General features: G+C 50.9%; 8 protein-coding genes across 8 annotated transcripts, besides 1 other annotated feature; 3 read left to right on the top strand and 5 right to left on the bottom strand.

The window, feature by feature from the left end:
- Positions 1–279: 279 nt before the first annotated feature.
- On the top strand, positions 280–5138 carry NFIA_081690 (RecQ family helicase MusN; the record flags this gene model as incomplete). The annotated part of the gene is made up of 4 exons (XM_001260119.1): positions 280–706; positions 765–4414; positions 4468–4546; positions 4600–5138. 4 exons carry the CDS (start codon positions 280–282, stop codon positions 5136–5138), a joined length of 4695 nt encoding a protein of 1564 aa, XP_001260120.1.
- A 312-nt stretch (positions 5139–5450) lies between these two features.
- On the bottom strand, positions 5451–6592 carry NFIA_081680 (uncharacterized protein; the record flags this gene model as incomplete). The annotated part of the gene is made up of 2 exons (XM_001260118.1): positions 5451–6323; positions 6407–6592. The coding sequence occupies 2 exons, from the start codon at positions 6590–6592 to the stop codon at positions 5451–5453; spliced, it is 1059 nt and encodes a 352-aa protein (XP_001260119.1).
- A 952-nt stretch (positions 6593–7544) lies between these two features.
- Positions 7545–8992, top strand: NFIA_081670 (telomere maintenance protein PBP2; the record flags this gene model as incomplete). Its single annotated transcript, XM_001260117.1, has 2 exons — positions 7545–8054; positions 8108–8992. The coding sequence occupies 2 exons, from the start codon at positions 7545–7547 to the stop codon at positions 8990–8992; spliced, it is 1395 nt and encodes a 464-aa protein (XP_001260118.1).
- Positions 8993–9326: 334 nt separating this feature from the next.
- On the bottom strand, positions 9327–10097 carry NFIA_081660 (uncharacterized protein; the record flags this gene model as incomplete). The annotated part of the gene is made up of 2 exons (XM_001260116.1): positions 9327–9817; positions 9911–10097. The coding sequence occupies 2 exons, from the start codon at positions 10095–10097 to the stop codon at positions 9327–9329; spliced, it is 678 nt and encodes a 225-aa protein (XP_001260117.1).
- A 509-nt stretch (positions 10098–10606) lies between these two features.
- On the bottom strand, positions 10607–15125 carry NFIA_081650 (FG-nucleoporin NUP159; the record flags this gene model as incomplete). Its single annotated transcript, XM_001260115.1, has 3 exons — positions 10607–14226; positions 14278–14971; positions 15039–15125. The coding sequence occupies 3 exons, from the start codon at positions 15123–15125 to the stop codon at positions 10607–10609; spliced, it is 4401 nt and encodes a 1466-aa protein (XP_001260116.1).
- Positions 13518–13546: a microsatellite.
- A 616-nt stretch (positions 15126–15741) lies between the features above and the next one.
- Positions 15742–16706, top strand: pup1 (proteasome core particle subunit beta 2; the record flags this gene model as incomplete). The annotated part of the gene is made up of 3 exons (XM_001260114.1): positions 15742–15867; positions 15950–15997; positions 16062–16706. The coding sequence occupies 3 exons, from the start codon at positions 15742–15744 to the stop codon at positions 16704–16706; spliced, it is 819 nt and encodes a 272-aa protein (XP_001260115.1).
- A 362-nt stretch (positions 16707–17068) lies between these two features.
- NFIA_081630 (uncharacterized protein) lies at positions 17069–19389 on the bottom strand (the record flags this gene model as incomplete). The annotated part of the gene is made up of 2 exons (XM_001260113.1): positions 17069–19011; positions 19074–19389. The coding sequence occupies 2 exons, from the start codon at positions 19387–19389 to the stop codon at positions 17069–17071; spliced, it is 2259 nt and encodes a 752-aa protein (XP_001260114.1).
- A 571-nt stretch (positions 19390–19960) lies between these two features.
- NFIA_081620 (class I SAM-dependent methyltransferase) lies at positions 19961–21174 on the bottom strand (the record flags this gene model as incomplete). The annotated part of the gene is made up of 4 exons (XM_001260112.1): positions 19961–20658; positions 20727–20888; positions 20941–21020; positions 21149–21174. 4 exons carry the CDS (start codon positions 21172–21174, stop codon positions 19961–19963), a joined length of 966 nt encoding a protein of 321 aa, XP_001260113.1.
- Between the last annotated feature and the right edge of the window lie 1105 nt (positions 21175–22279).

Here is a 22279-nt window from a genome sequence, read left to right as displayed (position 1 = left end):
CTTGGGAAAGAGAAGTTAGAACGTCTCGAGAGCATACATTTCCAGAATACCGATACGTCTGGATTCCTGCCATAATTTGATGGCATCCACGATAAGCAGATAAGATATCCTGTTTAGTAGAAATTCCACGTGACAGCGTGTACAGACGCGTCTATCGCTTGGTTTATCCTCCGATATGCATAATTGATGAAACGCGATATCAAAATCAATACCACCAAAAAATCGACGCCGACATCGTTGGAGGCACGAACACAATCATGAACCCGAAAGGACGTCTCTATGACTAAAAATAATTTGGACGTCCATCTCCAATGGCTGCTGGACCAAGGCCCTTCACTATACCCTTCATTGACATCATTCGCTCAAGAGATTCAGAACTCTGCCAGCCGACAGCCTACGACTCGCCCTCAGCCAGCGGACTCGAATGCAAGCACTGATCGATTGGGTAGTATCCATGTTGGCGATTCCCAGGTCATCAGAGAGACCGAAACGAACGGAGAGAAAGATGCTGGAGGCGACGTCATAGAGCTAGACGACTCGAACATGGCACGATTGCTACTTGCCCCTCAGTCTGCGAGTAAATCTCGATTGCTTAGTCGCCCTGGAGAACGCCAGACAAGTACTGGAGGTGCCGCAAAAGCCCGTCCCCTAGCGCAGTCTTTTACAGAACAGAGAGGAACAGCAGACCCGCGCGGTCTTGCTCAAGGTAGGACAGTGAACTTTTGCTATGTTTCCTTGAGCTGACGATGTCCTGGACCATGTAGCGACTCAGCGAGGCTTTTCTGCTTCTTTTGATAGTCCTGGTCGGCCGTTAAGCACGCCACTTCGATCGAAGCATACGGTGGATCTGACGTCGCCTTTAGAGGATATTGATTCCATCGACTTGACAGGCGACGTGGAACAACCTACGACCTCGTCTGACACGGTGGAAGATTACGGTACTCCACAGCGATTATGGGCAGAAGATGCTGCGTCCCGCAAAGAACCAGTCGAGAAGAAGGGCAGAAAACGGAAAAGCGACGAGTACATTTCAGATGTCTTGCCACCAGGGCGGAGCGCCTACAAACATCGATCACCCTCGCCTCTCATCTCCGCGAACTCTGCATATCCTGAACGCAGTGGCTTGTCAATTCAGTCTCAAGCTCGACCAAACAAATCACAACAAGCTTCGAATGGTCGTATCTCGTCACCGGTGAAACAGGGGGAACGTGAGGCCTCCCTATCTCGGCCCGCTCGACCACACACTGTCATGGCTGATTCTGACGATAATGACGACACTGACAACTTGTTTGAATGGATTGAAGAGGAAGATGATCCGATTCTTTGTGATAACGACGCTTTGTATCCTGTCCTTCCTACAGTCTCCTCTGTCAGCGACACCGAAATGGCTGAGCCCTCAAAGCGATCAAAGAAGGATTCCTTGCCCAGTTTACCTCCAGTTAGTGCCCTACCACGAAGCGACCCAGGGCCTGCCTCAGCATCAAAGGACAGGGTGCATATGAGTGACCAGCAAGCTTCTCAGGCGCCCGGCGCATCCTATTTACCTGGCTCTCAAGCTCGGGATCAAGCCGTCCTCCAGCTTCTCAAACTTCCAGTTAGCTCGCTTGATGACTTGTTATCAAGTCTCCAAGATACCGTCACAAGGAATTCGGAAATCGTCTACGAACGAGCTATGCGAGGCGAGCCAGCTTCTGAGTTAGTCTCTGAGAACAAGTCCATCCACGAGAAAATGGATGCTATACGCTTGATGAAACAAGAGAAAGAGGATTATCAGGCATTTGAAGCGAAGCAGGAGAGCTTAAAGAAAGCTCTTATACAACTGATATCACGAGGATGTGACCCACAAACGATGCCGGACGAACTTGCTCAAAGTCGAGACGTCACATCAAAGCTTCAGAAGATTGAGGAGAATATGAGTCGCCTACTGAGGACAGCCGGCATTGACACTGAGACTCTGAATTCGATGTCTCGAGATGCAGAAAAGCGTAGCTCGCAACCAGCTTCCTGCGATTCCCGACCTTGTACTACGGAATCTTTGAAGGATGGGGACATTGCGCGTTTGGAAAGGGCGCGAGAAGTTCCCGGCTCTCACATAATGTCTCCCGTGCGGAACTCGTTTGACCGTAATCTTTCGCGGACGAATGTAGCCGAACGTACGTCTGGCACGTCATTCAGGACACCTGGCGGGGGTAACGCGCTTGATGAGTTCGACTTAGATGAGCCGATGATCTATGAGGAACGTGAAGCATTTACCAGAACTATGGGAACTCCGTCACGCCCGCTTGGCAATGTCGATGAGTTTGATCTCGATGCCGATGATGTGGATATGCTCGAAGCCGCAGAGCATTTTGACGACGGTCTGACCTTGACAACCAAAACCTCTGGATATGAATCTCGCAGAGTCTTTGCTGAAACTTCCGGGAACGCCTCTCGTATGCCTGCAACGCAGAAGTCGCAAATCCACAATCCCCTGTGGAATCAGAACCCGTGGACAAAGGATGTGAAGAATGTGTTGAGAGATAGGTTCCATCTTCGTGGATTTCGAATGAACCAGCTTGAGGCTATAGATGCTACTTTGAGTGGAAAGGATACCTTCGTCCTCATGCCTACCGGAGGAGGAAAGTCACTCTGCTACCAGCTGCCCTCCATTGTTACTAGTGGCTCAACCAGGGGAGTTACGATCGTGGTGTCGCCGCTCTTAAGTTTGATGCAAGACCAGGTGTCTCATTTGAAACGACTAAAGATCAAAGCATTCTTATTAAATGGTGAAACAAAGCAAGAGGAGAGGCAGTGGATTATGCAGACACTGTCTGGGCCTGCAGCTGAAGAACAGATCGAACTGCTGTACATCACCCCGGAGATGGTCAACAAGAGTCAAGCTCTCATCCGAAGTCTGGAGAAGCTCAATAGACGACGCAGACTTGCTCGTATTGTTATTGATGAAGCTCATTGTGTCAGTCAATGGGGGCACGATTTCCGCCCTGACTACAAAGCGCTGGGAGAAGTGAGAGATCAGTTGCCCGGCGTTCCCATGATGGCACTGACTGCCACGGCAACAGAGAATGTCAAAGTAGACGTCATCCATAACTTGAAGATGGAGGGTTGTGAGATCTTTACTCAAAGTTTCAATCGTCCCAATCTGACGTACGAGGTACGACAAAAGACGAAATCTGCCGAGGTCCTGGAAAACATAGCGGACATCATCAAGACATCTTACCCTAATAAGTCCGGCATTATCTATTGTCTGTCGCGCAAAACTTGTGAAACTGTTGCCGAAGCTCTTACATCACAACACAACATCAGGGCCGAATATTATCATGCTGGTATGGATTCCTCCAAGAGGGCGGAGGTACAGGAATGGTGGCAGTCCGGCCGCGTTCATGTGATAGTCGCGACTATCGCCTTTGGAATGGGTATCGATAAGCCTGACGTACGCTTCGTTATTCACCACAGCATTCCAAAGAGCTTAGAAGGATACTATCAAGAGACTGGGCGGGCAGGTCGAGATGGCAAGCGCTCAGGATGCTATCTTTATTACTCTTATCGCGATGCGACCTCTATCATGAGCATGATTGACAAAGGCGAGGGTGGCAAGCAACAGAAAAATCGACAGCGCCAAATGTTACGGAACGTCATGCAGTACTGTCTTAATCTTGCGGATTGCAGAAGAGTGCAGATTCTTGCATACTTCAATGAGTACTTTCGCCAAAACGACTGCAACAAGTCTTGCGACAATTGCAAGTCTAACGGTATTTTTGAGCACCGTGACTTCTCTCAGCAAGCCGCTTCTGTTTTGAAGATTGTGCGATACTTCCAGGACCTAGAGGACAAGGTTACTATGTCTTATTGCGTGAATATCTTCCGGGGAACCGTGAAAAGATTTCGCTCCCCTGAGCACAAGGATGCACCTGGTTTCGGCGCAGGATCAGGGTTGGACTTGCAAGTCGCGGAACGACTCTTTCAATATCTTCTTGTCGAGGGGGCTCTCTTCGAAGAAAATGTGGTCAACGGTAGCAGATTTGCGGTTCAATATATCAAGCTTGGTCAGCGCGCCGCTGATTTCGAGAGTGGGCGTTGCAGACTGAAAATGCCCGTGCAAGTATCACCAAACGGAAAACGCCCAGCGGGAGCTGTCAGACCTCGCGCAGAAGCGCCCCAGTCCACAAATGTCTCATCACCTGTGCAATCAGCAAATCGCCGACTCTTGGCACAGTATCGTTACCAACGCGATCCCGACGGCGAAATGGACAGTGACGGCTTTGAACAGATTCGAATAGCCGGCAAGCCGCGACACGAAGCCCGTCGCAGTCCGGGGCCGCCGATCACCGTTGACCAGCGATTCGACAGCCTCGATTCTCTCCATAAAACAGTCGCCGAGGATTTCATGTTCTATGCAAAGAACTTCTGTCAGGACGTAGGGTGTCCCATTCATACTCGTTATCGGCATGATTGCTAACTTTATAGCAGTTGATGCTTAAGAAGAATCTTCGAAACCAGCCTTTCAGTGATGGGATTCTGCGCGAAATGGCCATAGTCTTTCCTAAAAGTGAGTGAACCATTACTTTTCAAGCTAGCTAGGGAAATGCTCATATCGAGTAGACCTGTCCGAACTTGCTCAGATCCCTGGAATAGACCCAGATAAGGTCAACCGGTACGGGACACAGATACTGAAGCTCGTACGCGATGCTCAGCGTCGGTATGAGGAATTGAAACAGGAACGTGACAATAACGATGATGTTGTTCCGGATCCTAACCATCATAATGTGTACAACCTCACGGAAGACGAGGACGAGTTTAGCGATGGTGATGACCTATTCGTGGACCAACTGGTATCGATTGAGAAGGAAGACAAGGTCGTTTCAAGTCGATACTTCCCATCGCAGCCAGGGGCGGAATCTGAATCATCCGACGAGTATGAAGACACCCAGACTAACCGTTCCAAGAAAAGAAAGACTTCGTCCAAGAAGCGATTCCACCGCAAGAACGCTACAGGGTCGAGTTCAAGGACAAAAACGCCGCGACCTAGAAAGAAGCCCAGCGATCATGTCGACAAGCGCTCGGCTGGTTCCCGAACTGGCTCCAAAGCAAAGAATACGGCCAAGAGTACTTCTACCAGCATCGGAATGATGCCGATCTGATACCCGGCTGCGGGCTTTCTTCTCCATGTTTCATTTATGGCATTAACGGTATATTTTAAACACCGAGCATTGAACTTTTTGATGAGCTTTTGATGTATATCTCGCATTTTCAAGGCGTTTTGCCGCCAGTGGCTTCCGGGGCCGCTCCTGCTTTGAAACACGTGGTTTTTGCCGGTTCTAGATTTCTGGCTTTCGGTTGAGCCGCTATATATCCGTGGGGATGGCGTCTGATTGTTTGTCTTTTCCCAGGTGTTCGGTGAATTGTGATACCATTTGTAAGCTGGGAGATGTAGTACGGTACATGTAATCATCTCAATCGACTAATGAGCGCCCAAAATCAATTAACCGAAGCTTCCTGGCATCACGCGGATGGAGTTGAGCCACCTTCGCTCTTACTAGAAAGCGCGAGGCCGCTGACTCGTGCGGAAGGTCTATGTAGGAGTAATCCGCATCTAGCAGAGCAGTAAGAAGAGCTCGCATTTCAGCCGCGGCCGCCTCTCTTTTGTTCATAGGGGTTGCCTGTTCGTTGCCCTCCTGCGCAGTTTGGCGACGAACAAGCTCGTCAATCCGCTGTTGGCCACTGTCAGAAGTCCCCACAGCCGGAGTTTTTGGGTTCTTAGGCTTCCCATGGCTAGTGTAGCCCGCTTTCAAGATAGCGTCCGAAATCTTCATTGCATCTCCGACAGTGGGACCGCCCAGATTTTCTGCAGCGAGCATTGGGGCAAGTGTGTCTTCAACAAATTTATAGAGAGAAGTCTTCAGCTCTTCTGTGGTAATATCAAGTCTCTCGATCTTTTCCTGCTGCTCCTTGACAAGATCATACGCAAGCTGAACAGGAGTTTTCTGGACTTGACTCGATTTTTCTGCGTTCAGCCGCTCAATCCTTTTCTCCAATCCATCTTTTATCAATTGCGCATCGCGCAAATTAGCTTCTTCCGCTTTCAAGCGCTGACGATCCGCAGACAGTTTCTCCGCCGTCAGTGAAATTGAGGTCTTGCTCTCCTTGACGAGACGAGATGCCTCGTCAACCGCAAGTAGAGAAGGCAAGGGCGAGCCTGGACTCGGCAGTCGCGTTTCCGATTGCAGAAGAGCATCATACGCTTTCTTGGCTCTGCGCACTTGGGAGATGCGAGCCCAAGGATCTGTCCCAATTTGAGCGAAATCAATCGTGGTGGTCATGCGTAGCTGTTCCTCTGTCAGTATTCCTAATTCATGCATGAGGTACTCTTGCGACAGTCGGCTTATATTCTAGGCGCTCGTTGACGTACCTTGCGGAGCTCATCTTCATGACGTTTGACTTGAGCCTGCAGCTCCGCCAACGTCTCATCCAACTTGCGGTTGTAAGCGTCGAAATTAGCTGGGTTTACAGGGTGTTCCTCGTAGAACTCTTCCGCTTTTTGGCGCTTTTGCGCGAAACGTTGGATTTTATCCACGGTTTCTTGCGAGATATCCATAGTGGTGTTATTTATTCCCGCTAAAATTCAAATTTTATCCCAGGTCTCCTTATGCTTCAGGAGACACAGCAACTGAACGAAGAGTGTTTATGATGTTACTAACAATAATTGTCATCCATATCAGGATGGACGTTCTCACGTGATGACATCCCCATTGCTAGCCCCTTTCTGGCCTAGCCTGATCCCGTGCCGCCAGCTTGCTTCACCTCGTCTTGCAACATCATCTCTTCATCGCTACACCTGGAGGACGCTTCTTGATCCATCCTCATCTCTGTCTAACCTCATTTACTTCGTTCCCATCTTTTGTGCAGCTGCAAAGCCAAGTAGCTGCTGCTCGCTTGTTTCTTCAGTACTTGGTGTTGATTCCAGCTGTGACGAGTCCCTTTTGGGCTATTACCCGTGGCGATAACTGAGCAGCCTCCGTTTTGGGAGACAACGCGTTTTTTTGCGGAGGAGTTGCACGTCTGGATTTCTGGCAGTTGCTCAAGACTTTAGTCTGCTCTAATATTTCGTCATCTTATCCCCAACTGCTCTATTGGCAGCCTTCGAGCACGTCCGGATTCAGAGTTCTCACTACCATCACCATCCAGCATCACTTCCTCTTCGCTTCATCGTACCCTCCTACCTTAGCACCGCTTCATCTTGGTGAAGCTTCCTGCTCCAACAGCCAACGCCCGTGATAACCCAGCCTGTTCACATCTTCCTCGTCGACTGTCCTTCCTCCACCAGCCTCTGCTCTCTTCACTGTGCACGAACACCAATTTTCCTAGTCATTCCAAGCACCAGATTCCCTTCCCAGTCGATCGCCTGCACCAGCAAGTTTTATTGGGAACTCCTGGTGTACATAGTCGGTCAGTTCAGGCAGAACAAAGAAAGAAAAGAAAAAAAGAAAGCTATTCTCTTGACACTTCGCCTTCTTGCGTAAGTGAAGCCAGACTGCACTGTTGACAAAATGTCTGCTTCTCCATCCGCACTGCAATCGACCAAGCGTCCCTTGGAGGACCCTTCTTCGCCGTCCGGACCAAATGATCAGCCAGAAGCTAAACGTCCTGCCTTGGACAAAGTAGTAAAGGGAGACGAGTCGGAGGCCTATACGGATGCCAAGGCTGAGCCTTCCGCTGCACCAAGTGCCACCGCTGATGGCCACGGCGACACTGTTGTTCCTGATGCTCCAAATGGTAAGGGTGCATCCACGGAGACGCAGCCAATTCAGTCAACCGCGTCTCATGGCGAGCGCGCTACTTCTCAGCCCGAACAGCAGCGCCCACAAGATGAATCCAGCTGGATTCACATTCGCGCTGTAATCTCCAGCCAGGAAGCTGCCACAGTCATTGGCAAGGGTGGAGAAAACGTATCTCAGATTCGTCGTTTGTCTGGAGCCAAGTGCACTGTCAGCGACTACTCCCGTGGTGCAGTTGAACGTATTTTGACCGTGAGCGGCCCACAGGATGCCGTTGCCAAGGTTGGTTTTTTTAACTATCATTCGCTGTGTGAAAGACTGCTAATTCCAAGTAGGCGTTTGGTTTGATCATTCGTACATTGAACAATGAACCTCTTGATGCCCCCTCTACCGCCCAATCCAAGACATACCCTCTGCGTTTGCTGATCCCTCACCTCCTTATTGGCTCCATCATTGGCAAGGGTGGTTCCCGCATTCGCGAGATTCAGGAAGCTTCTGGCGCCCGCTTGAATGCATCCGATTCGTGCCTTCCCTTGTCCTCTGAGCGGTCACTTGTAATCCTCGGCGTTGCCGATTCTGTCCACATCGCTACCTACTACGTCGCCGTAACCCTCGTTGAGCAGCTCACTGAGCGCTTTGGAGGTCCTGCAGCCTCGGCTTATGCCACCCGCAGCGGTGGCCCTGCTGGTGCAGTGCCTGGCGGTATGCAGGTTGTCCCGTATGTTCCACAGCCCGCTGGTGGTCAATATGGCCATCCAGAACATTTCAAGAGACACCATCCCCACCCCAATCGCGCTGCTGCAGGCGCTTATGGGGTCCCTTACCTTCACGGTCAGCCTGCTCCCGCACCTGTGGCCCAGCCGGCTTTGCATTATGGAGCTGCTCCCCATGCCCCTTATGCAGGAGCTGGCCCCCATCAGCCTGCTCCGTACGGCGCACCGCAGCCAGCTCAGGCACGCGGCGCCCCTACCCCTGCCACACCCGTTGGAGGTGTTATGCCTGGTCAGCCATTGACTCAGCAGATTTACATTCCCAATGACATGGTTGGTGCCATCATCGGAAAGGGTGGTGCGAAGATCAATGAGATTCGACACCTCAGTGGCAGTGTGATCAAGATCAATGAGCCTCAAGAGAACAGCAATGAGCGCTTGGTGACTATTACCGGAACCCAGGAATGCAACCAAATGGCTCTGTACATGCTTTACTCGCGACTTGGTTAGTACTCCCCTTTAGGCACTTTGACAATCCACATAGGTGCTAACCCGACCATGGCTACACAGAAAGCGAAAAACACCGCATTTAGAAAGACTAAGTTTCAATTCCATGTGTCCTGGAGCAAGCCGATCGTCTATGTCCCATGCAAAAGTCTGCTATGTTCATTGGAGGCTTTGATGTTTCTCTCGGGTATATTCTGCGTTGTACTTTACTTTTCAAGGCGCTGTGTTTCCCTCTGCGTATCACTCCAGTTCTCATAGTAATCTATGTTCTCTTCTATTTTGCTCCCTGCGCTCGCCCACTCTTACAATATAATGCAACATCTTGCTTCACGAGGAATCAGGTCTTCTTGAAGCTGACATGTTTCATGCCCAATCCCTCCACAGCAGGAAGCATCTTGTCTCGAATTGGCTTGATAGACTCCACAAACTCCTTGGTCTCCCTAGCGTCCATATGGGCATCCACGCTCTCCCATCCCACCGCAAGAAGGTACACGAACGCCTCCCCAGACGGACTCTTCGGATGCTGGAATGTCCCTGGCCGGTGAACCTGCGCCATAGTCCAGGACTTCGGCCGCGATTTCTCGTCCAGCTTCTCTGTCAACGCCACGCGGAGGTTAATCAGATCCGAATTGAGCTTCTTGTGCTCCTCGGGATTCAGCGAACTGGGGAAAGTCAACGTTGCCAGCTCCGTGACCGGGTTCGTGGTAAAAGTCTCCGTTTCAGAGGGGGATGGGGTAAGCGTTGTGTAGAACGAGAGGACCTTCGAGTTTGGTTCGAGGTATGGGGTGAGGAGATCTGCTTGACATTTGGCATGGGAGTCTTCCCAGACTATTTTCACATGAAATCATTAGAAAATCTTCCGATAGATACAAGCTAAGGTAGTCTCAAGTGAGAAGCTCTTTGCTCTTTGCTAGGACTCACCGACTGCCCAAACCACGACATTCTCGTCCTCGACTGTCCTCCCCCATGCGGAGCTCTGGTGTCCGCTTTGTTGTTTTGTCGCGGAGAAGATCTTGCATAGGGATGCCCCTTCTTCGTTTGAGTGGTCTTCTGGTTTTACCGAAGATTTCAATTTGAAGATGACGAACTCGGTGACTGGGACGACCATTTTGTTCTCTTGATTGGGTCTGCGTTTGAGTGCGGTATTGGAAGGGCAGGTTGGATATCGGTGGGTGTGAGTAAAGTGTGCAGGTCTATCAAGGATGTTTGTCCAGTCTAGTCTTTGAGCTTATGATTCTCGTTGTAAAAGAAACGAGAAGAGAAGTTCAATCGAATGCGGAGTACCTCGAGGGAAAATGAAGTTGTTTTGAAAAGTGCAGTTGATGTCACTGGCGGGGATGATGTCAGTCCCTCTTATTCATAAGACCCAACATTGGGTACAGTGTGGAACTACGCTCAACACATAAGCAGTAAGAGATAGATATCCAAGAGTTACCACGCAATAAATTATTGCAAGACAAGTTTCAGCCATTAACATGGTATTAAAGATACCAGCAACTGAACCAAACCATACCTGAACCTATGTACAGACAATGACTGTTGGCATTGCTCAAACCACGCCATGACACCTTGTTTTGCAGCTCAACAAACATAGAAGATAGACAAGATACCCCAGTCCTACAAATCATCCACACCCCGGACCTTAGATTTCTTTGCTTCAATCACCTTCTTCAAGTTGCCAATAATATGTTGCCTACGCGACATTTTGCTCTTCCATTGTGCCGTCTCCTCCTTGGTGGCCAGTTCACCAACGCCTTCGATATTCCGAAGCCGGCTAGCCTTGGCTGACCCGTTGACGCTCGACCGGAATCTGCCTGCGGAGTCTGGAGTGTGATACGCACTGAGAGGCCCGTCAATAGACCCCCGAGAACCAGGCGTCGTAGGAAATCTTGCCATCGCCTTTTTCGGTGTGGCAAACGGGGATCCTTCCCGGCTGGCCGGAGGACCTGTTGTATCGATCCCGAGCTTCTTCAATTGGATTTCCAGAACATCAATATCGCTGCTCTTGCTCTCGGCCATGTTCATCATAGTTGCGATTGTAGATGTCACGGCTTCCACAGTGGGGCGCTTCGTTGGCTGGCGGCTGCTGTCTGGCCGAGGGGCTTCTGCAATCTTAGCCCGCAATATTGACACTGCAGATTCCAAGTCCGCCAGACTCGCTTGCAGGTTTGTGAATGCAGACCGGAGGTCTTGCTGGAGGTTCGCTTGCTCCGCGGAAAGAGGTGCGGAAAGGATCGCAGCCGTGTCAGTATGAGCGTCAAGGGTCTTTCGAATGCTTGCACACTGGCCCCTAAGAGTGAAAATGTCTTTGCTCAGTAATTCTCGGCAGGTCTCAAGCTTCTCCTCCACACGTTGCACTCGCTGCTCCTGGAGAGAATTGGCAAGCATAAGCACAGCATCGTCGAGCTTTTCGATTTCGCCGAGAAGCACCTCCTCGTCTAGAACGTCGGCTGGATGATCAGTCTTCAAGGTCTGTATCCATCTCTCGGAGTCTCGGGGCGATTGTTGATATAGAAGGAAGGACGACAGAGCCCGAGAGTTGATGCCTAGCGTATCAATCATTGAGTTGATGTCACGGTATAACCTCTCGATTTGACCGGGAATTCCCGGCTTCGTGGTTTGACCCATATAGTCCTGGTGCGGCAGGAAGGGGTCAAGTGTTGGAACAGGCTCGAGTGGTTGGGCAAGATCCGCGCGAAGTCTCTCATCTTCGTCATCGTCGGAAAGGGACAATGCTTCTTCTTCCTCTCTTTGTGCTTGAATCTTCAAGCGGGCCTGCTGTTCACGGGCTGTGCGGTCAGATTCCTGTCGGAGACGTTGATCACCTAGAGCTGCCTCGGTCAAAGCAGCCTTGCGGGCAGCAAGCGTGCTACCCGGAATTTGCGGAGCACTGGCCGATTTGTGGATTTGTGGCTTCATCAGAGTTTTCGGGATGCTGCCTCGAACTGGACTAGGCGATCTCGGGGGTTCGCGGTCGACATGAGTTTTCGGTGGGAACATGGGTTTAGCAATCTCCCCAAACAACTGACGCGGCGGTTGTTGCTGTCCAGGCCTGGAAATGCGAGAGAACAATCCTCCGGCGGGACTTTGTTCGGAGATGCCAGTGCCAAATGAACTCTCTGGTGAAATCTTCGGTGTCTGGCCAGTGATTTCGGGCTCTTCCTCTTCTTCATCAATTTCATGGGTGATTTCCTCTCCGCTATCAGCGAAGTCAGATTCATCAGCCCCCTCACTCAGCTCTTTTTCGGACTCATCCACGTCTGATTCTTCAGGCAGCGAACCAGCTTCCTCGTCAGATGCAGCAGGTGACTCAGGAGCTGCTGGTTCTGGAGGCAATGGAGCCTCGTCTGCCGCAGGCTTTCCCGCTTTGCCTGTGATCCCGCTCGTGAAATCAGGTGGGAGCGGTGCTTCCAGTTTGACATCTTCGACCGAGCTCTTAGAGACGTTGGAAGATGCAGAGGTATCGCCTGGGCCATACGCGGCCCTGCTTGTTGGGTCAGGAGGGAGAGGCGGTTCGGCAATGGAGATGTTCTCCGCTTTGGGCGTTAGGCTAGCGACAGTTGTCTTTTCCGACTGCGGAGATAGGGGACTGGTTACCTGTTTCTCCGCAGCGGCGTTTCCAAACAAGGAGAAGGGAGACTTGTTGGTTTGTGTCGCTGGCTGAGGTTGCGTCTGAGAATCGAATATCGATGTCGGTTTTGAGGTATCTAATTTAGAGGGCGCGCCGAACACTGATGTTGGAGGCTCCTTGGCTGCTGGTTTCTCGGGTTGGGTGACCGCAGGCTGATCTTCGGCGTCGTCCATCGATTCTGTTGGCGAACTGGTCTTATCAGGTGTGGATATCATATCGTCCAGGGACGTGCCAAAGGAAAATAGCCCAGATGCCTTGTCAGGCTTTGGACCATCATTGACAGCAGTGCCGTCGCCCTTAAAAGTGGAACCAAGTACGAAGTTGCTTGAGGCGCCAAAGCCACCCTTAGATTCGTCCGCCTTCTGAGGTGTGAAGGCTGAGTCGCTCTGAGCCTGGGTGCCGAAAATCGATGGGCCTGAAGGCTTAGCAAAAGGACTCTCGGTTGACACCTTGCCAAAAGGCGATTCGGTGGCAGGTTTTCCGAAAGGAGATTCGCCGGCGGCTTTCGCAAAGGGAGATTCTGTTGCCGGTTTGGATGCCGCAAAGCTGGAGAATCCTCCTGCATTCGCAAACGAGCCAAACCCTCCTCCTGCGGCAGCGCTGGGCGTACCGAAAGAGAGCGGTTTACCTGGTGTGGACGGTTGCCCAAAGCTGGGCGCAGCACTGGCTCCAAAGCCCGACTGGCCAAATTGGGGCGTTGCGCGCCCCAGAGTACTAGGCGCGCCGAATGAAGGTTTAATCTGGGATGGCGATCCAAATGATGGGCCACTGGGAGCCGAGGGCGTTCCAAAGGCAGGTTGTCGGCCACCTAGGGCTGAGGGGCTGCCAAACGCTGGGGCAGCAGAAGGTTTGCCAAACGGCGACGACCCCATCGCCGAAGGGCTGCCAAAGGCCGACTGTCCAAACGCAGGCTGTCCGAACGCAGGTCGCGTTGTGGGCTGCGCTGGTTCTGTTGCTTGTGCTTGGGGTTGCGGTTGCGGTGTCGGTGGTTGCGGGCTTACCGAGACCAGACCATGGTAGGGCAGTTTCTGGCGAATAGACTCTGAATATATGATCCACCAAGAGCACAGTATGCCTTCGTTGTTCAAGAGGAAGAGATTGGGCAGAGGCGTGGAACTTTCCGCAATGTCTTCGCCTTGGATTGGGGAAACCACGGGTTCGGTGCTAGAGAGGTCAACCCCTAATCCAATTACTGAAGTATCACTAGCGGCCTCAGTTAAAGGGAGTGAGGCTCTCTTTGTGTCGTCATTGACCTCTGTTGTTGTAAAGAGACCCACGGTGCCTTTGGCAGCGTCATCGCTAGCTAGTGGTTGATCGGACCGCGTGATAAGACCTATATCTGTAGATGCTGTTGAAGATACGATTAGGATGTCTTTCAAGTGTGGCTTGTAGTCCCTCAGACGCGCAATAAACTGGTAGGCTGGGGCGCGGTTGACACCAAATGGCATGCACAGTTCCGGCATCTTCTGGACCAGGAAAGGTGCGCCTTTCCTTCTGGTGATGATATAGTACGAAGACGGAGGCGTCTGACCCATATCATCTTCGGTCGTATTTGGAGTATATACCATCAAGAATATGTCATTTTCAAGCCAGGCAATGGACGACACTATTCGAGATTAGTGACGGAACTTACAATGAGTGAAATTGCCCAACGTACCATGACAATCGCCTTCCAGGTCAGAAGGGCGGGGTATTACGTCCTTTTGGGTACCGTCAGGAGTTAGTTGAACTGCTGTTCCATCTGCAAGACCAGCCACAAGCTGTTTCCCTTTGTTACTCCAGCATACGGAGCTTACTCCAGTCCTGAGTACCTGCCCGCTAGATCCCCGGATTAGATTCGCTCCTTTCAAATCAGCAATCAAAAGCTCGCCATTTGCTGTGACTAGTGCGACCAGCGATGAAAGGATATCTTCTGACGGTGTAGGATTGGGTGCCATGGCGCGAAGGGTCGTGCCGTTCATCGGGATGGCCAAGGCAGGCTGCGGATTTCCCGTCAGCAGAGTCGCAGTCTGATAGACCACAAGTTCCGCGCCATTCTCGGTGGCTAAGACTAAGGCATTGTCGCCCGAGGCGAAAGCCACATGTGTAGGTCGCGCAGGAAGGGGTAGAGTCGCTTGTGGTTGGAAGGGTTTAGTCTTGACTTTGCTTTCCCCGGTCGTTGCGCCGATGGCCTTTCGCACTGCGTCCGACGACGCGACAACAAGCGAGTTTGGGGCGCCACCGGCCACTATTCCTTTGGTCGGCGCGACAGCCAGAAGGGAGCTTGTTGGAGCTGGAAGGGCATCTTCAGGCCAGGGGGTAGGAAGGAACCGGACATTGCTATCGCCGGAAACACCTTTGAAACCGACCTCCTGATTCTTCTATCAGCAATCGATGACGACAAGAACCATTCATAACAACGATGAGAAGGTGACGTACATCAGCAATAACATCCGGGAGCTCGGGTCCCAGCTCAGCGGCAGGACCTCCAGCAGCGGGGTTGGAAGCCCCGAAATTGAAAGCCATTCTGAGGCTGTCCAGGTCAGACGAAATCGATCGAGGACGGTCGCCTAAAGATAGACTGAACTTTGGTGCATGGGGAGAAGGTGGGCTATGCGGTGGAGGTGGAAACGAGCGACGCTGGAGTGCTTGGGGACTCCGGTTGAACAGCTTCCAAGTGCGCGCAAAAATCTTGGATGTCCCCTCAAAGGAAGGGAGAGTATCAAGAGTGGAAGATTAGCGAGGCGGCCAGATTGAGTTAGCCGGACAACAGTTGTTCGGCTTTCAACAATAGAGCAATCTCCTAAATTGTCCGACGAGCACAAGTGAAGCCTCGAGCAATAATCATCATAATTTCCGGCGGAACAAAAACAGCGGAAGCTCTGGGGCGCGTTGCAGGCCTTGTTGCCTCAGGCATAAGCGATTAGGCGGCGGGAGCTTCGTCACTGCAGCAGTTCCAGCTCCTCCGCCGCCCATCACCACCGACTACCTGGCTCCTCAAGGTTCCCGTATTTCTTCCATTGATTCATTTACCAGTTCCGCAGCGACCACTTGATCTTGAAGACACTTATCCTAACACAATCTTGCGTCGCTCGTCGCCTATCTTGCCTATCCTTACCTATCCCTCTCCGCGCCCATCAATATGGCAGGCTTCGACTTCTCCAACTACAATCGCAACGCGGCTCTGCACGCCAAAGGTGTGCCTCTCCCGAAAGCGACAAGTACTGGTACAACAATCGTGGGTTGTATCTTCGATAATGGTGTTGTGGTAGGTGATGATGGCATCCACCGAATAATCCCTAGTGATGATGGACTGTCCGGAAGCTCACTCAATCTTACCCTCACAACAGATCGCCGCAGATACCAGAGCTACGAGTGGTCCTATAGTCGCAGACAAAGTAAGTTACATATATATAAGCTTCTAGAAGACGTGTGAATGCTAATCATTCCGATCCTACATAGAACTGCGAGAAACTTCACTACATCGCCCCCAAGATCTGGTGTGCTGGAGCCGGTACTGCTGCAGACACCGAATTCACAACCGCCCTGATCAGCTCCAACGTCGAACTGCACTCTCTGTCGACGGGCCGGCCCCCACGAGTAATCACCTGCATGACCATGTTGAAGCAGCACCTCTTCAGGTACCAGGGACACATCGGCGCCTATCTGGTCGTCGCGGGCGTCGACCCGACAGGCGTCGGTCTTTTCACCGTCCACGCCCACGGTTCAACCGACAAGCTCCCCTACGTCACCATGGGCTCTGGCTCTCTGGCCGCCATGTCTGTTTTCGAGTCGATGTGGAAACCGCAGCTGAACCGCGAAGAGGCTATCGCTTTGTGTTCGGAAGCTATCAAAGCCGGTATCTTCAACGACTTGGGCTCCGGTAGCAACGTTGACGTGTGCGTCATCCAGAAGGATAAGCCCACGCAGCTACTGCGTAACTACATGAGGCCCAACGAGCGTGGTGAGAAAGAGCGCAACTACCGCTTCCCTAGGGGCACAACGGCCTACCTGAACGAGAAGATCATCACCAAACAGGACATGAGAAAATATGTGACTGTGGAAGATGTCTCTGGGGATCCAAACCTCATGGAGGTAGATTCGTGATTGAGCCGAGGGTAGCAAGAACTTGAACATGGTCTACCTTTATTGTCTGTTGTTTCTTGTGACGCCAAGAATCTAATTGAAGGATCAATTGCATGTCTTAATATCATCCTACTGAGGACGACTAAACTCACCAATATCCTCATGAGAGATAGTAAAGTTTGCACCGCGTAGTCACATGCAGGAGGATAGTTCTTCGGAAATTGCTTCGAACATCCATGCTAATTATACAGCGTGATCAAGCCTCTGCGGTTTGACATAACGTCTCCATAATGCTGAGATAAGGTAACTATATACAGAATATGCTATTCTGTTTCCTATGAAATGACCGCACATCAAGTCATCTGTCCTCAGGCCGAGTTTTCTCACTTCCCGCTTTCCCCCACGCGGGGCGGCTCCATGAGGGCTTGCACCATTTCCGGTGTCTCAATTTCTTTCACGCGGTCAAGGATGTAGGCATATTGAGTGGGCGCAACGTTCAACCCTGCTCTTCGGAAACGCAATACACCAGCATGATACATAGCGCGCACAAGTGACGGTTTCACGTGCGCGTTGTGCTTCATCAGGAAATCGTAGAGCCAGTGGACCAGCGCATAGGCACGGCGCGGGCTGATGTTCCTCGAACATGCGAGAGAAACAGCAAAGAGGTGGAGCATCTCTACGGCCAAATGAGGGTCTGGGCAGAGCGAGGTTCTTGGCTCTGGGTAGTAGCGCACCAGAGCTTTTTCCGAGGGGTCTGGGACACGCGGCCAAAAGCTCGATATCGCAATTTTGAGGGGAGTGTGGCAACGGAATAAACGGATCAGTGTCCAGATTCTTTGAACGTTCCCGTCTCTGGCGATTTCAATGGCATGATTTACGAACGAAGGGTCGGTGACATCGATCTGCCGTGCCATCTTCTCATAGACGGAGAAGAAATGGGTGTTTGACGCGTTGTAAGCATGGATATCTGAGAACATCTCTGCAAAAGACACTTTTGTCGTCTCGAGTTTCGCCAATGTCCGTCTTTGAGCTCGCGTCGTGCGTCGCTTTGCAGCCTTCAATTCCACGACCGACATCAGCAGGCCGTTAGATGGTATGCCGAGGGTGTGGATTTCCAGCATCAAGCTGCTTAAGAGGTCCTCGTAACCGCCCTTGTCGAGAGTAGATTCGTAAATTGTGCAGAGATGGGTTATCGGTGAGTCAGTCACCCTCCGGTCTTTTCTCCAAAGCGGACCCTGGGGGAGATATTTGCTAAGAGCTCGCAACATCCAAATGCGCAAGATGATTTGGTGCCTCAATGATAGTGTCGAGTTCATCTCTTGCGGAGATCCCAATGACTCGGCAGTATGTTGCGTGCCAATGTCGACCCATATCTGTGACGAGACAATACTTGTTATGTTGTCAAGCTCGGACAAGCGGCGCTGCCACTCAAGCAAGCAGCCCATCTTCGTAGACACCATATACTCGGCTGTGCGGATAATGATTTCAGATGTGGCAGTGGGATGGAAATAGCCCAAAAGCTCCTTGATAAAATGCCGATTGCTGCTACGTCGTGATTCCGCCGAAACTTTTAGCCAGCATGCAATCAGAGTAGGCACCCATCGACAATCAGCTGAACTAGGATCCTGGGTTGCCAGAATCACGTCCTTCGCCAGTATGAAGTCCTCATAAGTTTGTCTTTCGCAAAGGATGCTTAGCCATGCATCGACTATATCCTTGCTAAGATCCTTGTGTCGATAGATATCACAACGTCCGATGGCGTCCCACATCTCCCGATGAAACCTGACCAGGAACCTGGAGTTCCGTGCTGTGGATCCATTCGATCGTTCGAATTTAACATTTGATATAGTCTCTATGATACCTTGAAGCTCACTGGGATGTAAGAGCCCTAGCTCCAACGATCGAATGACGGCGTCGAATACCGGCTGTTTCCTGAGAATCGCCGCTGTTGATAAGGTATGCTTAAGAGCGCACAGATAATTTCCAGCCCCCCTAGTATTAAGATATGGATCATCGAGAAATTCGACAACCTTCTTCATGGCGCCCTCGATGTTGGCTGATCGCCGCAGAAAGTGCTTAAGTATCAGGCGGCTGTAGGTAGGCTCCCGCTGGAGATCGAAATTGAGTTGGCGCACGAAAATCCCAATAGCTGTGACCGATGGACGTGATCTCAGAAATTCGTCTAGTGCCTGCTCACGAGAGGTTTTGTGTGACGTATCCGGGAACCCCCGGATACCATCCAATGTGTCGAACTCCATCGGGGCGATGTTTTCGCTGTAGAACGGCAAAGGAGGCTCCGGAGGACTCAATGGAAAGGGGGGCGAGACTTTGGTGCAGTTAGGAACACGATCCATCTTCCCAAGGATTGGCTCGGTAGTAGATACTTACCATGCGCCTCCGGGTGAACATTTCGTCCCTCCCAGTCCGTCCATTTCATGTGCTCCCGCCCATTTCGTCCGAACAAACACGCAATATCTTCTAGAGGTCCTGAGCCGGCTATACCGGCTAATGCAGTATTTCGTCGCTTGGCCAGACGTCTTCTGGCTTCCAAGGGCCCTGGCACTCGACTTTCGTAGCGTCGTTGACTGGTTGCGAATCGTCGGAAGGTTGATGCGAGCAGTTCTTCGCTAATCCAGACGTGGTCAGTGAGATGTGTGGAAGACGGTTGTAGTGCACGCCGATAGGCATGTCTACCGAGAGACATGAGGCAACAGGGGCATTCGAGTGCAATTGAGCTGTGTCGACCTCGTAGAGACGTTAGCATAAATGAAGCTTGCGGAGAGTTCGGTGTTCGAGTTTCGGGCGGATGACTAAGCGGCGGACCCAACCACAGTAGCTGTGTACTTCAGGTCTGGGCTAACGTACCTGACTGAAGCACGTCAAAGGCAAGCCTATTGATATGAGCTGTCACTAGACATGATGGCCGATGGCCATTTTACTCCAGTTAAGCCAGTATACAAACATATTGTCAAAGCTCCAAAACAAAGTGCAACAATTTGGCCGGACGATGGGTCAACCTAGACTACTACAGTCACTCGAGGTAGACTACAATATTGTTCAATGCGATATTGCGATTCCATCCCAGACAGCTAAGGATTAAATAACTAAAACATGAAAGCAAGAAGCAGAACCCCTGCACGCCTTCCTGTAATGCATGGAATATCGTGAAGCCGGTGGTATCTTATGCAATGCAGCCAAAAACTGCGTCTTCGTGGAGACGCCCAAAAAGACAGCAACGGGAAGGAAAAAGGACAGTGGAAGTGATGATAATGCCTTCAGGAGGCATGTTCCCCAGGGCGCGGTTTCCTCCCCGTCACGACATAGAAGTCCATGTAGCTGTGAACATTTCGATTTTGAATGCTTTTCCGCACATCAACCAGAAAAACTTCAATCTCCGGCTTTGACCACCCCAGTGCAGAAAGAGGTTTATAGGACCATCCCGACAGAGCCTCCAGCCAATTTGTCTCACTCCAAGTGCCGATTGTACGCAGGTGCGGATTTTCAGACCATGGGTTGGTCGGAACTTTGGAGATGCGTTCCTGAACGTCGACGAAGCCGACTTCTCTCATCCAGCGGGCAATACGATGGGCGATGCGAAATTGTCTCGGGGGATCTGTAACCTGGCTTGAGCGCACATTGAGATCGACCCAATCATGCAAAGCATATTCACAAAAGCCATCCGGATTCTCGGGAGGCATGGTGCCATCGTCACATTTCAGCTTAGGGTCGAATTCGTGACACTCCATATAACCGCCGGGTTTGAGATGCTTGAATGCCTTGCGCAAGACATCCTTGAACGATGGGAACGAACCAATCATATGGGCTGTGTGAATGAAGTCGAAGTGGTCTGCGTCCCATAACCAGTCTTCTTCGGTGGCATCGTCAACGAGAAAGTGAACGTTATTGGGGACCTCATTCGGTTGAACAGGTGACAGATCAGTACCTGTGATTTCGGCCTCAGGGAAGATGGATGCTACAGGAGCAATGGAACAATAAGAATCTGCCTGGAGTGAGCGACGGAATGACAGGAGGAAGACGCACCCATTTCTATGGGCCATATGCCAGATCCAGTACCGATATCGAGGATCCGTTTAGGGCTATGTATGGGAGCGAAGAACAGTCGTCCATCGTTGACCAGTTTGATCATATGGTGCTGCATATCTAATCGATCCAATTCCTGCTCATCGTTCGGGTAAATGTATGCTGGATTCACATCAGACAAAGCAGTGGAAAGAGACGGGGACAGAAAACTTACAGCCCTCATGGTATTTGTGGTATCGTCTTCCATTCTCAGTGGGATAGTCAGTTACACTCGCAGTCAACGACTGCGTGTCACTACAGCAGAATTCTGTGTCAGCGTACCCCAAGCGATTTAATCGTCTTCTCTTTCTATATTCCTTCCATCGCGATCGATGCCAGCTGCAGTTTCCTCAAAAACAGTAAGAAACAACCAAGCTACTTACCACTGAGGGTTCGACTCCTGGGACATTATTTGTTAGCATCCCATGGAATATGTTGGTTTTGCTGAAAGAGAAAACGCAGCAAAGGACAGCCGAGTAGTAGGGCAAGCGACGGCCAAGACATGGGTGGTAAACTGGTAATAACAAATGCCACGAGGACACAAAAGGAAAATGCTTACAAGGTAATTCTCGCCCATGGTTCTAATCGGTCTAAACATTATTCTGGGTCTTTCGGGACCGGCTTCTCGTGTGGGGGGCAAGACGGGGTAAGGAAATGTATGTAAAGTTGTAAACTTGTGAAGCCGACAATTTGATAACCTTCTTGATCCTCTTCTGTTTTCTTCCGTCGTACTTCCGGTCGACCTATGTTCTTTTTTGTTTATGACAATGTCGCGGTCGATACGGGGCGACTGCAGTTATTGTCGTATTGATGTTGCCGACGAGCAGATATGTTCCAGTGGGGTGATATCCAACAACCGAAGTAGGAGCCAATGTGTCACTTCAGACTGGATATGCTCCGTTTTACCATCTGATCTGAGGATCAATATTATTTGAAGGTCTAGCTTGCTAATATGCTGTCAAGTGTGCTTGCTGTTGTGCTAGCGGGCCAGTTCAGAGTTCAGCCAGTGGGTAACAAGCTAGACGGGGGAAGAAGTGGGAACTGGAAAAAGGGAAGAAATGCAGAAAATAAGTAGTAGTAGTTATCGAATGGATAGAGAAACAGGCGATGACAATTGCAAATTAGCACCAGGTGGAAATAACTTGACCGAATGCTACCTCAGTTTCCCTCGGCCCTGAGTCCCCGATTTTCTGAAGGCCTGAACCCGACAGGCTGGGTTAGGTTTGGAATTAAGTACGTAGTATTGGAATTTGGAAAAGGATGGGGATGGAGGAGAGTGGACTGGTAACAAACCATGAGTAAAAGACTGCTTTTGCAGCCACAGGCTTCCGTTTCAAGCCTTCATCACTTGTGTGCGAGATTTCATGAACCTAATTTGCTGTTCATAGAGCATTGAGAATTGATTTTCTCGCCACTAGAGTGACTGTACATGCCGTAAATCCGATAATAATTTTGCTGCAACAATAATACAGCTTTAGTCTAGACTATTTCGTGCTGTAACGAGATTACTGACT

Source organism: Aspergillus fischeri, genomic scaffold (assembly GCF_000149645.3).
Source record: "Aspergillus fischeri NRRL 181 1099437636264 genomic scaffold, whole genome shotgun sequence".
In the NCBI taxonomy this organism is placed as follows: Eukaryota; Fungi; Ascomycota; class Eurotiomycetes; order Eurotiales; family Aspergillaceae; genus Aspergillus; species Aspergillus fischeri.
The sequence above is the reverse complement of the archived record's forward strand: the minus strand, read 5'-3'. Positions and strand labels throughout refer to the sequence as shown.